Below are 17785 nucleotides of genomic sequence, written 5' to 3' on the forward strand. Positions count from 1 at the left end.
GGCTACCTTTAAATCTGATTAAAGTGTAGATTCCCTTTGGGAGCGGACATACATATGCAGTTTGGGGTCTCTGAGCTCACAATTTAAAAATACATCTTTCAGAAAAGTTGACTTTAAGATTATGTGTTTGAAAATGCCACTTTTAGAAAGTGAGCATTTTCTTGCCAAAACCATTTCTGTGACTCTGTCTGTATGTGGGTTCCCTGTCTGGGTCAGTTTGACAGTTGGGCTGGTTGCACTGCTCACTAGACAGTGACACAAAGGGAGCTGAGGTGTAGTCTGCATTTCCTGATGAGCCTTCTGTGCTAGGAGGGAGGGGAGCAGTGGTCACTCACACCTGAAAGGGCTGTGCCTGCCCTCACACAATGCAGTTTCCAACCCTCTGGTGTGTATGTCTGGGGCCTGGCCTGGGCAAGGCAGGATTTCACAAAGAAGAGAGACTTTGCTTTGAAGTAGGCCCACTTTGAAGGGCAAAATGGGTATAAGAAGGGCACCCAAAACCACAGACTTTAGAACACTTCTGGAAACCAAGAGGAACCTCTGCCTGGAGAACAGCTGAAGAGCTGAGGAAGACAAGCTGCCCTGCCTGCAGTTGCTGCTTCTGCCAGAGTAAGAGGACAAAGACTGGAGTTTGTGTTGCCTTCCTTCTTGTGAAGAACTCTCCAAGGGCTTAATTTAGAGCTTGCCTCCTGTTGTTTGAAGTCTCAGGGACAGCAAAGACTTCTCTCTGCCAGCACCTGGAGTCTCTGGAGAGACTCCTACTGTGCCAAGTGGTGCCCATCCAGTTCCTGAGGCCCTGAAAGGATAAGCTGACAGCCCAAGAGTGAGAAAGCCATGCACCGACCGCCGTGCAGGGATAAAAACGACGCGATTCCGATCTGCGGCTGAAAAATCGACGCCCCGCCAGCTTTGCGGGTGAAAATCGACACTCGCTTGCAACACAAGCAGAAGATCGATGCCCGGGGCTGGAGAAACGACGCACAGCATCACTGACGAAGGCTGGTGAGATTGCAAGCCATGTTGCGTGATTTTCGGATCATTGTGCGGCTGGATTTCTGATGCAAACGCTGCTGGATATGTAAAAATGACGCAAGGCCTGCCCGGACCTGAGAGTGCTGACCGGATCGACGCACCGCTCTCCTGCAGAGAGAAGAAACGACGCACGCCGACCCGACTAAAGGAGAAATGACCCAAGGTCTCGTGATTGAGTGAAATCGACGCATCGCAAGCCCTTTTTGATGCACACTTGCCTGACACACCCAAGGTACATTTTCACACTAACAGCGTTAGCGTTGTGTTTAAAATTACATGAAGGATCTCTTTGTTTTTTAATTGTTGACTTGTGTATTGTGGATTTTTTTTGTTTCGGTCTTGTTTTGCTCAGATAAATATTCTCCCTTTTTCTAAACTTGTGTTGTGTCATTTTGTAGTGCTTACATAGAGTTACTGTGTGTGTTGGTACAAATACTTTACACCTAGCACTCTGAAGTTAAGCCTACTGCTCATGCCAAGCTACCACGGGGTAAGCAGGTGTTAGCTGAGGGTGATTCTCTTTTACCCTGACTAGAGTGAGGGTCCTTGCTTGGACAGGGAGTAACCTGACTGCCAACCAAAGACCCCATTTCTAACACTTATTTATTGAAGAAACTTTCTGAATCAGGTCCAAAGCTTTGTGATTACACTAAAATTGTGGCCAATATCTGCCTCTCTTGTAGATTACTGTTAGAATCGTCTACGTGGTGTAGGTCTTTCTGACTAAACCATTGATTCTTGATCCCCTAAAAACATTACTACCTCAGCTGAATTACCTTCAACTCACAATTGTGTTAACAGCACATGAAGTATTGCATCAAAAAGTTCTCGAGTTCATTTTCTTTCACTGATTCCAATTGTTCAAGAACTACCTAGATCCAAAACAATCCACCAGAAGTTCCAAATTAAGTGTAAGTCCTACTGAACTATGCTATACAAAATATCCCTAACTACATGGCTCACTATTAATTTACTAGCTAGGCACTGGAGATCAGTCCTGGGGATATGGTAAAAGGCATACAATCAAAGCAGCAAGAAGAGAAAAACATCATGGCGAAATTGTGACTTGTGTAAAAAACTATTGCCTCATGTCGATTGAAGAATGGTATGTTCCTAATATGATGTGATGCCAACACAACTAGGCCCTTTGCATGCATATAGTGCGGTGTCGCTGGGTAATGCTATCCCCTTCCTGATGACTGTCATGGACACCTGCTGGAGTTGCACCCAAGGAGAGTACCCATGAAGACAAAAGGAGCAGGGTGATTGTGTTTAAAGTGCTCTACGTCTTTTCCTACACAAATATGGGACTGGAAAGTGACAGGCAATGTGGTTGCTGTGGTCTGGGAGTCCTAATACCTACACACTTTCAAAAGTAAAAATATCCTCAAAGGTTTCCAATATGACTCCTCTCCAGTGGTTTCAATCATGGATAACATATAGAATTATAGATGGGGAACAGTGAATTACGATGATGTTTTTCACCAAGGGGTCCTGAATCAATCAATCGATCAATCAGGAAACTGTAAAGCGCACTACTCACCTGTGAGGGTCTGAAAGCGCTGAGGAGGGGGAAAGGTGGGGGAGGCACTGCTACTGCTCGAACAGCCAGGAGTTGAGAAGTTTCCTGAGGCAAGGAGGTCTTTGATCTGGCGCAGGTGGGTGGGAAGAGTGTTCCACGTTTTAGCGGCGAAGTGCGAGAATGATCTACCGCCGGTTGTAGTTCTGCGGACACGTGGGGCATCAAATGGACAACAAGAGTGAAGCTTGAGCTGTCTATTATGTCAATCAGAACACCTAGATAAAATACATTCCTGTAATTCACTTTTTAACCATCTTTAGTTTGATGTTATGCATGGCCCTCAGATTCACCTGCCCCAGCTTTAAACTGCTACACAGTGCCAGGGAGTAATGGAGAGCCATACATAACATGTCCTCTCCTTCCTGACCCAAATTTGAAAAGATTACTTTACCTGCCATCCCTAACTAACCCCCACCACCTTCCCTGCTTTCCTTCCTCCTCTTGCAGCTGTGCTTTCTGCTTTCAGTCAAAGCGGACAAGATGCCTGTGCTGACAGGCTCTCAAACGGCCCTGTCAACCTGGAAGAGCTTTATGACATAATAGTGGGTACCATGTTTTGTCATCAACTATTGATACATCACGGCAGTAAGTTCCCAGATTTAGAATCTGGTGCAAATGACAAAGGTTTCCTATGGAAATCAAGTACAACATATAGAATTAGAAACTGGTATCATTTAATAACAGGGATGATTTTAACTGATAGTGTTTAAGTGACACCAAATAGACAACAAGAATGAAGTTCCAGTTGGTCATGATGTCACTTAGAATCCCAAACTGCAAACATCCCAGCTTTTCACTTCTTATCCACCTATACCATTATGCTACGTATGCCATGCAGGGGCCGAGGGGTATTGGATGAGCATGCAGAACATGGCCAACCATCCCCAACATAAAAAACAGGCCTTCCGCCACCCTCCCCAAAACACCCTCTTCATTTACAACTCTCCCTCCAAAATAAAAAAATTGACTTCTGCTTTCCCGCAACAACCATTTACATTAAAATGTGTACTGATCCTATGACACCCCCCACCACCCTTTACATTTACCATCCTAAGCCCATATACCAAAAAATATAAAGCCTCCTACCACCCAACCTCCACTCCCTGTGCTTTCTCTTCTCCTCTTTACCACAGTAAAGCACTCCGCTCTCACATATATGGACAGCTGGTGGCGCCCTGTGCAGCTTATGTTCCTTTGGCATTGCGTGACAACAGAGACACATGCTGACAGTGAGATTTGGCGACTGGCACAAGTACAGCACAACATGCATTCTCATGCCTCCCTTTGGGCTGTGATAATTCAGGAGATGCGAAAGTAGGAGTGTGAACCCGCCAATTACCATTTCTTTGCTCTGCTAAATAGGGGAAACACGGGGGAAGTGACTGCATGTGATGTTGACTAACTACAGTAGGAAACATCTTTTGCTTCCCATTGTGGTTACGTCATAGCATCGAGTAACAGAATTTTGATTTGGTTATCCATATTCATGTTTTCCAATAGAAGTAATACATAGACTGACATTTGTATGTTTTCTTCCAAACTCTTTAATTAACTTTAACGGGGACGGCGTGAGCGGCGAGACATCAGAATTCCAAAAGGGTTCTTTAGATACCCCTTGGAAGAAAGATTGTCAATTTTTCTTTCGGGCCTGTAAAATGGTGGTCTGTACTCTAGTAGCTAACATTTCAGTCACACCCCGTGTGCTATTTTATAAGATGATAGTATTATTATTGTAGTACTGTGTTTGAAACGAGCGATGCATTGATGGGGTGCCAGTATTATTTTGTTTTTTACAAATACAAGTCGCTCAAATTCGACTCTTTTCAAGATAAGCAGATCACTTAGAATTAGTTTTGTATGCACATCTTGCGTGTTTTTGTATTCTATGTAATAGCTGTTTTGATCGTCTTTCAATAGACGTATTTACTACAGCCTTTATGATTAAGAAATAAAAGTGGCCATGAAAAATGATTACCATCATTGTTGCAGGATTTAGATGTATTACCCTTTTTCTGCAAGAAACCCGTTTTCCTGAGCATTTTTGAAGATAAACATAGACAGCAAATAGTTGCTCACACTAGCACAGAGAGCTTAGGATCAGCACCAGATGGAGACTGTATTAGCTCCTCATAAGACAGCAGCCAAACATGATGAGTACTGGCGGCCAAAAGCAGAACTCAATTACCAAAGAGAAAAACACGTGTTGATAGGCTGAAACAAATGACATTATTCCATTTTCATGAATGTGCTTAAAGCAGTATTGTATTACTGGCAAGTGGTTCCCTCAATCATATTTTGGAAATATCTCAGAGTGACAGTAAATATTTAAAAAATCACACTTATAAATATGCAAGCAAACCACCAAACCAAATCATTTAATAAATACATATATGAGGCAGATTTAGTAGTTCACTTGAACCTCAAAGCATAAGGAGGAAAATGATAACTAACCATCAACAAAGGGTCAGTTAGAGGAGTAATTCAACAAGAAGAGACAGAAAGCTGTTCATAGCAGACCATATCATGCAGTAGAGTGATCTACACTATAACTGAGCTGTCCTAATTTTGCAGAAAATACTCCAGGGTTCTGCTCTCCTTCAGGTTCTGAGGATGCCACTTTTATGCCCAATGTCAGGCTGTGAGTGTGGGGATACCTCTTTGTCTATTCCTATAACTGGTTCGAGTCAGTTTCTTTCTTTCCCCTAGCTTTGGCACCAGCCTTGCCAATGCAACAAATTCAAAGGCAGGACTGGTGTCAGGTTCCTTTGTGTGTGATGCAAGCAGGTTCCGTTGAAGTGTATTTAGGGCATGGCTACCCACAAGCCAACCTGTCAGGAAGAACCACATTCCTCTACAACCAGGTGCCTTTGTCTCCTGTCTGGCCCCAATAAACATTTCCAAAACAGCTGGCCATTCACAGAAAGGCCCGGGAACTTCAGCTACGGAAATGCCAACTTTCTAAAAGTGGCACCGCAATATAATAATTTAGAATCTGACTTGAACATTAAAGAGGATTTTAAGTTACAGTTAAAATGGGTGAAAGAAGTAATTCCCTAGCTGCTATTATTCCGAGTAGAGCACTGAACAAATGTAACACTAGAGCCCAATGATTTCTTATAGCAGCAGGCAGCCATGCTACAGTGAAAATCATTTTTGGAGATATTTTGTGGTAAGGTCATGTTGAACATTAATTTCTACTTCTAAATACCATGCAACATGACTTTATGGGCAATAAGGTCTACTTAGTGGTCCTTTTCAATATCTAAAAGGAAGGTTTGGAAAACTGTGAAAAATGACTATTTTGACATGTTAAAATTACAGTTTAAAATATCCACAAACAGGTTACTGTGTTTAGCCACCAGGCTGTGTACAACTGTATTCTCTCATGCACAGCCCGTATACGTGCCACACATGAGTGCACCCATGCTGATGTGTAACCAGCTCAGTGCCCTTTACTCTAGCTGTGTTGAGGCATTCCTATCTTAAAAGGTGGACACTGGTAGTAAACATGCACTGTCCAATTATCATGCAATTATTATGAGTGAAACTCAAGTAGTGAGACTCACCCACAGTAAAGGTACAAAAAAAATGAGTGATCAAAAAGCAAACACAATCCTTCAGCAATGGTAATCTCCCATTTCCAATGTTTCCCTAGCAGAAACTCATCCTCTGGGCACCAGAGATAGATTTGTGGGGGAAGTGACTAACAGGCATTGCCAATTACTGACCCCCACCATGGACCACTACTATGGATTTGCAAACGGGTCCGCACACAGCTTATTCAGCATATCACTATCAGGGGTAGTAAAGGCAACCAGTCACAGGCTGCCCAGGAATGAAGTATGGTGGTGCCTCAGGTACAGAAATTAACCAACCAGCGGTGTAATAAGTAATTGTCTAACACAGTGAGTTAATTAAAAAGTACTTTAATAAACACACTTAAAGCAGAACATCACAGATATAATATTAGCAGGTACAATAAAATGCACTAGTGCTTGGACTACTGCACCGTCATATACCTCCCACTCCCTCCCTTTACTAGGGTGTCCCGCCTTTTGAAGGTGGGTCCCTCCGGGGTTAGAATGTCTGTGCAACACAAACCAGGGCTCATGTGCACATTACCCTAGTTCATTAATGAGAGTGCTTAGTTCAGTATAATCCCCTCAATGCAGTCTTGCTACAATGTAGATCTGTTTGCTCTTGCAGCTGGCAGGGGAACCATAAACACAAGCCTCAGCTTGCACCACCTTCTAGGAGGAAAGAAGTCAGATGCAGGTGCAGCCCATGGTCGGGTGGCCACTGCAGAGTGTAGCAAGAGGAGCCCTATGTCTGAAATCTTTCAGCAAAAATGGGTACTGGGGATAGCTGTGGATCACAGAAGGCCTTAGACTTATTTCTGGGTCATACTAGATGTGTAGTAATTAGACTGCCACATGGAAGGGTCAAAGCGGCACAATGAAAGCCACAGGGTGCATTTCTGGAATGGGACAACCACCAAGTGCACAGTTCATGGTTACAAAAATTAAGTCTTTCACTGCACAGTTCTTGGACATCACAGAGAAGACCACTATTGCATAGGTCTTGGTCATGGCAGAAAAGTCCAACATGAGCCCAGTTCATGGTTATGAGAGTATAGTGGTGTTGTGTGCTGACAGTTGATATTCCTGATGGTAACCACAATTCTGTAGAATTGTGCCCACCACTCCGAGGCTCACAGATCACTCTCCACAGTCTTCTTTCTCCTTGTACACATTTTTAGCACCTAGGTCTTGCTGCTCCTGGCACATCATGCACGGTTGGCAGGCACCATCTCTCTCTCAGCAGGCAGTCTGGCTTCTATGTGCTTCAGGTGAGAGGAACAGCCTCTTCCAGCAAGACCTCAGGTGATGTCCCCTCAACCCTGGCAAGTTGGTTGTCAGGCAGACAGAAGCTCTGGCTTCACAACAGTTCTCTGACTACTGTGCAGAGGACCTCCTTCCTTTGTCAAAGAGAACTTGAAACTGGAACTGAAACAAGTGGGCTAGTGGCTCCCACTTCTACACAGTCAAAGCAGAGAGGAGAGGTTGATCAACTGTCTGAACTTTCATAACTCATTTGGTAGTTCATCTTTCAAATGTTCTCTTCAGGCTGCTCATTGGACACATATTTTGTATAGAGTGCTGCTTTCCACAGCAGAGTTGTCTCCAGGCCAACACACCCATGAAAGAGGCACAAGGAGGTGTAGGGTTCTGCACCTGGCTGGCATCAAACACTTGAAAGTGCAATCTGGGAAAACAAAAAGCTTGGAAGCATGCAAGCAGTCCACTTTGCATGGCCAGCAGAGTCTGCAGGTCAACATTTTACCCCTATCATCAACCAAATGGTGTTGATGGAGATTAACCAGTAGCTCCTTTCTAAGCAAAGTGCATATTTGTAATTTCCAAAGGAGACTTTTCTCCTCTTTGCTCACTTTATTGTATTTAAATGAGTGGGCCATCGGGGCTCTCCTGTCCCGACAGATATGAGTGGATAATTTTCTACTGACCTACAGGGCCACATAAAATATTATATTTGAATTGGAAATATGTATTCAACTATTTGCATGTATCTACATCTGTTGTTTTGCTGCAAATAAGTCTGTATGTCTGAACCAAAACCAGTGGACTATGAAATCTCCCTCATGAAGATATCATAGGGCTCCTGGTTGGACCACCACAAGGGATAACTGCATTACAGAGGTTTTTTCATGAGTGCGGGACTTCGCCACAACTTTGGGGCCGCCACCACAAGTGCAGAGGTCCTTTGTGAATCAGGCCTATAATATTTATGCATGTATGTATATATCTATGTATGTATGTATGCATGTATGTAAGTTTGTTTTCATGACTTTGAAGGACATGTAGATTCACTTTCCTTTCCATATGCATGCAGATAATATGGGCCATGCTTACTAACATTTCAGAAAATGCAGCACAGCAAGGCAACTTGCTATGCTGCATTGTGTGAAATAGACACATCAGAAATGCAGCCCTGTGTGCCGCCTATTGCTAATGTAGGCACCCTTGCACCATGGTGCAAAGGTGTTTGCATTACAGGCAGGATTGTACTTGTGCAAGAAGGGGCACCTTCCTGCACAAAAACAATCCTTAACTGCATTTTCCTTTTTCTATGTGTGACAAGGAATGCATCACACACAGCAAAAGGAAGTATTGCAGAAACCCTGCTGTGGAAAGATATTTCTCCTTGTTATGCCTTGGTCTAAGAGGTGTACCATTTTGATGCATTCCCGGGTTTACAACTCTTAAATCTTGGATTGCACCACAATCCAAAGGTGGATGCGTCGGAATGCCTATACGACACCTGTGGAAAGCCTCCCTGCAGTAAGATAATGCAAGGCAGTGATATGCATTGTCTTGCATTACTTTGGATTTATTAAATCACACAAGGTGGCTTTTGTGGCTTAGTTAATCCCACTAAAGGACTTGTGTTGCCTTGCAATGACTTTTATCACTGGCCCTATATGGCTTGAAGGTCTAAATTATCTTCTAGACACACATTGACCTCTGGCCCAAAGTAAGGTTTCATATTTTGCTAAGACAAGCCTGAATAATTAAGACACAACCTAGTTTTGTTTGAAGCAAATGTGTTAACGGTACATGTATTTCGCTAAGCATCTGTCAAATTGATGTCAGTACAGTCACAATGAAAGGCATTGATTAAGCACATTTTCATTGGTTGCTGCCTAGGTTACGCATTGTCGCAGTATGAGCAGCTGTCCACTGAACCTCCAGCTCCAAACATTTGCCAAATTACCATCCACATTATTTCCAACTTTCTGTGATAAATGAATGTATGTTTATTAAAAAACATAAAAGATTAACCAAATGATGTGATAACGCTGATTGACAATACACATTTGGAACCATTTTGACTATATATGTTATGCATAGTTTTCTAGATTTGCATAGATAGTGCTTTAGGAAGCAATGCTATAAATGAAGTTATTCAATTAAACGCAAATCCGAGAAAGCAATTCTTAGAGCTTGTAAAACGTAACTTTCACGAACAAAGTCCTACCTGTGTCACTTTTTCTGTAACATTGTGCGTTCTTTCTTTAACCTTGGGAGCAATGATTGTTTTCTCTGAAGATGGTGGCGATGAAGACTTTTTGTCATTTTTAACGTCCGAAAAGTTTAGAGTGAGCTGGGGAATCTTGTTTATGGTGCTGTATTTGTTGAGGTTTGAGTCTGATGTGGAACCCAGTAAGCTGGACTTGATATGATTAAACCGCCCTAAACAATAAAATTAAAGACAAGACAGAAAATATGATAACTGGATAATGTAGTCCCAGTATCCAAATGGGCAAAAAATGAAATAAGAAAATTCCGTATGCAAAAAATATATATTAGGGAAGAATGAATATGCCTTTTTTCTCATCCACGTGTTCTGTGCTTTCACAGCACAACTAATCACTCTCCACTCCACTGTTCCGATTGAAAGTTTGTGGTTGAAAACGTAATGTCTTCGGCAAGGAAGTGGGCTACAAGTTCCTCAATACTGAATTTGAATAAACAATTAGGTAATAATTGCTAAGCACAAATGGGGAAAGTAATGCATTGCTGGGTTGTTCACCTTTAAATTCGCTTTCTTCTGAAAGAGCTATAATCCACATCAGTACATGAGCAGTGGTGCAAACATTTGTGGTTCGAAAATATGAGATAGGATTGTCAAATCCAATTCAAGTTTATTTCGGATTATTACTCCTTAAAACATACAGTATACATATATAAAACCCATCAAGGTAAAATCAAAGTAAGATCAGACTTAAGGTAACAATATAAACAGAATTAGTACCGAAAACAGTATTTTTAAAAATATATATCTCTGTCACAAAATGTCAATTGTTTAGTCCAAACAGCGTTAAGAAATGTTGCCACATTATGTACTATAGTCTTGGGTGCACTTACTCTTAAAATTCGTGTGGCTTCTTGATACTGCCTTATCCCATGTGAACGACATATTGGTAAGATCTGTTTCTTCCTAAGACCAGTGTGTGCCCAAAAACATAGCAAGGTTGCCCCTGTTTCTAATTCTATTTTGCACACTGGGCAAAAGTAGTCATCAAAATGATTTTTAGATCATTTTGAGCTACGGCTCTTAATCGGCAAGATTTTATATCTAGTTTCTATGTAAATTGTTAGCTCTTTGGCAAGAGATCTTGTTCAAAAATTGCTCAAAAGTGTATGTTCCGATGATCTAAAAACAAATGCACGATTGACCCATTCTTGCATTTCTGCACCTCCCATGGCCGGTGAAAATGATTAAAGCTTTCTTTGAGGGCTGCTTCTGTGATCCCTCTCACTGCCTATCCCATAAGGCTCCTACACCCAAGTTATACAATGCCTTCTTTTACATGTGGCAGCCACTAGACAGATGACGTTTGTGGTGTAGGATTTCCTCTATGGACTGCAGCCTCTGCCAATATAAGACTGTTATTCATTTGACAAGATGTTCTATAAGGTGATGGCCAAGTCAATAGATATTGGTAAGAGAGGAGCACTCTGTGGAAAGCTCACAAGAGTCCTGAAGAATGTATTTTTACTCATGGTTAGCTGGGTAGTTTTCTCATACACCCATAATTATCCACCTTATAGTGCTGAACCTAAAGTCTTGATCCGATGAATTTTGATAGCTGGGGAGATATTGCAGGCACTCGTTTTTCATACATTCTTGGAATAGTTGATGACTGAAGTCTAAGTGTTAAGGTATTCTTGATCATCTGGAATAGCCATTTCATATTGCTCGACATTCTTACAACCAAATATTCAAAGTCAGTGTTCCATTCTAGTCTTTCATCCTCAGCTTTCAAAGTAATGTTATGATGTTTGTAAGGATTAAGTGCCATGTATTTAGTTTTGTCTGCGTTCACTTTCAGCCCATACTTTTTACAGAAATCCACAAAACCTTATATTATGACCTGTAAGCCTGCTGGGATTTTAGATGTAAAAAATGTGTCATCTGCACAAAGCTGCACTGGAAATTTTGTTGACCCAATTTTTGGGGCCTCACTGCCTGGGATATCTAGGAGGGCAACCACGTCATTGATGTATAGACAAAATAGGATCAGAGCTAGAATACACCCCTGCCTTACTTCTCCTGCATCTATATACGATCTGTAAGTTCACCCATGTTGCCCCATTGCACCTGGGCATAATTACAGTTATGAAGTCTGGTCAAGATAGACAGAATGTTATCAGGTACTCTCATACGGGATATTACACTCCATTATTTGTATTGGGTACTAGTTCGAAGCTGACCTAAGGTCTACAAATCCAATGTAAAGATACCACTTATCTAACATGATTCTCTTCCAATACATAGTGCAAAATCTGAAAACCTGACCTCTTGTTCATGTCTTCTTCCTGAAGCCCACTTGGAAGACAGATAATATATGAATGTATGATGGAACAACGCATGCGACAACCAAGCATGCCTTAACAACACGGTCGGAACAACGACTGCGTTGTTTCCATGCATGTCTTTACTACGCATGACTTTACAATGATTTTTCATTATAAAAGAATGCCTAGTAAAGGCATATGTGGAAACAGCATGCGTAGTTCTATCATGCCATCCCCCTCCCGCCCTAAGGCCCAAAAGTACCCCACCCCTAACAATTAAACTACCCCGACCCCACACCCACCCTGAAAACAAAACTAAGCTGGCTCCCCAACCCAACCCCAAAAAATAACTACCACACCTGCCCCAAAAACAAAAATAGCCCAACCCATCCACCTGCCATAAAAACAAAACTACCCGACCCTGCCCCTAAAAACAAAACTACCCAACCTCTGCCCCTAAAAAATGAACTACACCGACATCCCCCACCCACCCTAACCCTAAAATCTTACCTGACTCCCCACCCTATAAACAACCAACACCCCACCCATCCTAAAAACAAAACTACCCCGAACCACAACCCCTAAAAACAAAACTACCCGACCCCCACCCCAAGAACAAAACTACGCCCACCGCCCTACCTGCCCCTAAAAACAAAACTCCCAATACCCCACCACCCCAGCCCTAAAAACAAAACTACCCCAACCCCCCACCCGCCCCTAAAAAGGGAACTACCCTGAAGCCCCCACCCACCCTGACACCTAAAGCCTTCCTCAACCCCCTACCCACCCTAAAAACAACCGACCCCCACCTTCCCTAAAGAAAACTACCCCGACTACCCACCCCGGCCTTAAAACCAAAACTACCCCAACCCTCCCACCCACCCTAAAAACAAAATTAGCCCGACCCCCCACCCGTCCCTTAAAAAAGTAGCCCAACCCCCCAACCCAGGCCCCTAATCCACCCCACCCCTAAAAACTACCACCCAACCCTACCCCAAGACCTTTATCCACCCTAGCCCTAAAAATGACCCCCAACACTACCCCAACCCCACTTACCTGACCTTGTCCTCTCCTGATCCACTCTGTCTTTTTCGCTGACTTAACCACACATATGCGTAGGTCAGCACATGTGTGGTTAAGACAGAGAAAAAGGCAGTCGTTGTCCTGGCAAGAGTGGTTACGCTTGCGTGGGAAACATCTGCGTTGTTCCCAACATATTGTACAGGATGTTTCCTATAATATATTGTTGTCTTCCATCCATACCAATAGCTTTCCTAATATTTGATGATAGATGACTCTTTGAAGATTGTCAATTGGGCTAATCGGTCTATAGTTACTAGGGGGGTCACATGTTTTTTTCAATAAACTGGTAAGATTTTAGCACAATACCATAATTAAGGTGTGTTAGTGACCTCAAAAATGCTATTAGTCAGTTTGTTTATGTATGGGCCCTAAATAAACATCTCAGACAGCAATAAATCCCCTGGGATTCTGTCTGGTCCTGGCGCCTTGCCACAGACAATATTTTGGAAAGCTTTATTAGTTTGTCAACTGATTTTGTAATTCTAATTTGTCTTGACTCACATTACCAACATCAGCATATAGCTCCTGGAAATGATCTACCCAAATTTGCGGCAGAATATGGGACTTCACCTTGGGAACGGCCTGGCAACTTCCGTTTGTGAGAATGCAGCAAAATGTTTTATCATCACTGTTTTTCCTATTCAGTCATTGCAATCTTTTGTGCCACTTTATCATTTTTCCTTGCAACTGTGATTTCGCTCTGAGCTTTGCATTTATAAGTGCAGCTTTAGTGTTGTTGCATTGCCTATTAAAACACAAGATCACATGGGCTTGCCCACATTTTAGTTCTCTATCCTCTCTGATGATTATTGTTCTTATGTCCCCAAAGAGTTCATGGCTAGGATGTCAGTTGAATCAGAATTATTTGAATCAGAATCAGAGTAGAGATGTGCCTTGTTACTGAGCTGATATAGTGCTTCTGCTATTAATTTAGGACACTATGTACAGCGTATGTGCAGCTTGTGACCACTTCAGTCTGTTTGAGGGATGTACGTCCCTTTGGTCAACAGAGAACAGGCTCCCCTTATACCCTCCTAGCAGCCCATCTATTGTTAATTGAAGTGCATTATGATTGCTGTCTGTCCCTGAAGCACAACCATATCTTCCAATAGTGCCCAGATGTGTAAGTCAAGCATTATATAATCACGACAGTTGGAGCTTTTGGCTCCTTTAAAGGTTGGGACTCTTGTGATATCAGATATAGGTGGTCATTCTGACCTCGGCGGTAAAAGGCGCCTACCGCCGGTCAGAAATCCTCCATAATCCCGCCGCGGTCGCGGAAACCCGCCACGGTCATTCTGACCCGCAGAAGGCAAACCTCCGAAAATCCGACCGCCACAACAGACCGCCAGACCAGCGGTCGGCGGAAAGGTGGAGGTGACCAAACCTCCACCGCCACGCCAACAGAAATACGCCCATCCCATTACGACCCACGAATCCACGCGGCGGTCATTCAAACGCGGTATTCCATTGGCGGGACACACCGGCGCGGTCAGAATACCCACCAACGAACAAAACTCACCCACATTGGACGATTTGAATCCCACACACCTGATACACATACACACACCACTCCCACACACGCAATACAATATAAAACACCCACCCACATCACCCACAAACCCCTACGCTTACAAAATCGTAAAGAAGGCAAGAGCGAGACACCAGCATCCAAAACATAACAGCCACAGCCACTCAACACCATCACCCACACACTATCCACACACAAAACAACACACACCACCACACTCAACTCACTTAAATACACATACTCCACCCCACACATCATACACACCACCCCATGGCACCCCAAAGACAACCCCGCTTCACAGACGAAGAACTCAGGGTTATGGTGGAGGAAATCGTTCGTGTAGAGCCCCAGCTGTTCGGCACACAGGTCCAATACACCAGCATTGCCCGGAGGACGGAGCTATGGCAGAGGATTGTCGACAGGGTGAACGCAGTGGGACAGCACCCCAGAAATCGGGAAGACATCAGGAAGCGATGGAACGACCTACGGGGGAAGGTGCGTTCCATGGTATCCAGGCACAACATCGCCGTGCAGAAGACTGGCGGAGGACCCCCACCTCAACCCCCACAATTCACATCATGGGAGGAGGAAGTCTTGAACATCCTGCATCCTGACGGCCTCGCAGGAGTCGGCGGAGGAATGGATACTGGTAAGTTGAAGCTTCAATACTGCTTCCCCCCCACCTGCATGCCAAATCAGACCCCAACCCTCACCCCCATCCTCGAACCCCACCCTCACCCCCACCCCCATCCTCACCCCCACCCTCACCCCCCACCACCATCCTCACCCCCACCCTCACCCCCACCACCATCCTCACCCCCACCACCATCCTCACCCCCACCCCCAGCACACCTATTCCCCGCCAATGTCTCACCATCACAACCCACACATCCCAAAACCTAGGCCTGCATGCGTCCACTAAGCATGGACACCCATCACCAAAGCATGCCCAATGCATATACACATCCCCCCCACAAGCCACCCTCACCAAAGCCCCCACACACGAATGCCAGCACTTGGGGACACGGGAACCCACAGATACACCCATATGCCACACATTGAAACTATAACCATACCTCTATACCCCTGCAGGACCCGACCGTCAACACACCGCGGCGGAGGGGCCAGAATTATCCACACCCCCCACCCAAGAGGCCGTCAGCGATGACAGCAGCTCTGTCGATCTGGACACCGATGACCAGCCCGGACCATCGGGGACCTCTGGACAGTCGGTTCCCCTCACACAGGCACAGGCCACTATAGACCCTAACCCCTCTGGGAACACCAGCACAGCTCCCACCCAGCGGGCCCATGCCTCTGTCTCCAGGGCGCGTCAATCTGCGGTGTGTCTACCACTACAGGGCACCCAGGATAACCCACCACCCCAACAACAACAGGGACCTGGGGGCAGTGGTAGTGGGCACACCGGCCAGGGGGCAGAGGCCCAGGGAAACAGGGCAACTCGGCGGGCAGCTGTGCGACAGGGGGGGGAGGAGAGGCCCAGGGAACCCACTCTCCACGAGGTCCTCACCACCATCATGGGAGCATACAACCGCTCCCAGGAGACGATGGCGACGGTACTGGCCCGGTTCCAGGAGATCCAGGTGCTGCAGGAGGAACACTATCGGGGGTACAGGGAGGACATCCGAGCCATCAACACCACCCTGGTTACCATGGTAGGGCTGCTGCAGGACCTCGTAAACAGCAGGGCGGACACTGAACAACACCCAAGGGCCCCTGCCACTAGCCGGGACCAAGAACAGCCATCCACCTCCGCCGGCGCTAGTGGACAGGAGGCCCCCGCACAGCAGCAGCCCACCAGACCCCCACCTCCTGCAGGAGAAGAACCACCCCGCAAGAGGGCCCTGAGATCTCGCAAGACAGAGTAGGATGTCAAGACCCCCGCCAGCAATGGATACCACCTGATGTCATCCCACTGTCCCACATTGTCACCCTGTCCATCCTCGAACTGCCCATGCTCCATCTCTCCACAGGCCTCTGGACAATGCACCTGTGTGACTGTTACTCTGGACTCTGCCATGGACATTCCTTCACCATAGCCCCCACCCACTTGAAACCACCCATCCCATTTTGAGCACTTCAATAAACACCTATTTTGCACCAAAATATCAGGAGTCTGTCTATGATTTCAATAGATTGTAATTGACATGACAGTGCAAATATGTCCTTGTACATGGTGAAGTCAACAAACAGCTGCCACAAAGCTGTAGTCCATGGGGAAACGAAGCACAGGACTCGTAGTGGGGACCCCAGATCTGAAATAGGGAGGGAAAAGCCAAAACTCAGTCATCATACACTGGGGCAAATAGACAGGCAGCAGAGATGCTGCAGAGTAGTTAACTTTTACTAAATTATCTTTGAAATGTTACCTGTGTCCTATTGGAAGTACTGTTCAATGATTCTGTCCCTGTTGTCTGTTTCAGCCCCGTCGTCTTCCTCCTCGTCACTCTCCTCAGGTTCCACCGCTGCCACAACACCACCGTCTCGACCATCCTCCTGCAGGAAAGGCACCTGGCGGCGCAAAGCCAGGTTGTGAAGCATGCAGCAGGCCACGATGATGTGACACACCTTCTTAGGTGAGTACATTAGGGATCCACCGGTCATATGCAGGCAGCGAAACCTGGCCTTTAGGAGGCCAAAGGTGCGTTCGATCACCCTCCTAGTACGCCCATGGGCCTCATTGTACCGTTCCTCTGCCCTGGTCCGGGGATTCCTTACTGGGGTCAGTAGCCACGACAGGTTGGGGTACCCAGAGTCCCCCACTAGCCATACACGGTGTCTCTGTAGCTGTTCCATCACGTAAGGGATGCTGCTATTCCTGAGGATGTAGGCGTCATGCACTGACCCTGGGAATTTGGCATTTACATGCGAGATGTACTGGTCAGCCAAACACACCACCTGGATGTTCATTGAATGGTAACTTTTTCTGTTCCTGTACACCTGCTCCCTGTCTCTTGGGGGAACCAAAGCCACATGGGTCCCATCAATGGCACCAATTACGTTGGGAATATGTCCAAGGGCGTAGAAATCACCCTTCACTGTAGCCAGTTCGCCCACCTCAGGGAAAATGATGTAGTTCCTCACGGATTTCATCAGGGCAGACAACACTCTGGATAACACCTTTGAAAACATGGGCTGAGACATCCCAGAAGCAAT

General features: G+C 45.2%; 1 protein-coding gene across 5 annotated transcripts in view; it reads right to left on the reverse strand.

Annotated features, from left to right (window-relative positions):
* Positions 1-17785, reverse strand: part of KCNH7 (potassium voltage-gated channel subfamily H member 7) — a 1745544-nt gene that overhangs the window by 569376 nt on the left and 1158383 nt on the right. For all 5 annotated transcript variants that reach the window (XR_011201481.1, XM_069224264.1, XM_069224261.1 and 2 more), the window contains one exon: positions 9671-9885. Coding sequence is in view for 4 of the 5 variants with exons in the window: in XM_069224264.1 (XP_069080365.1) it covers positions 9671-9885 (215 nt within the window). In the remaining variant the exon portion in view is untranslated. The remainder of the gene's footprint in view (positions 1-9670; positions 9886-17785) is intronic.

This window comes from Pleurodeles waltl, chromosome 3_1, assembly GCF_031143425.1.
Source record: "Pleurodeles waltl isolate 20211129_DDA chromosome 3_1, aPleWal1.hap1.20221129, whole genome shotgun sequence".
NCBI classification, from domain to species: Eukaryota; Metazoa; Chordata; class Amphibia; order Caudata; family Salamandridae; genus Pleurodeles; species Pleurodeles waltl.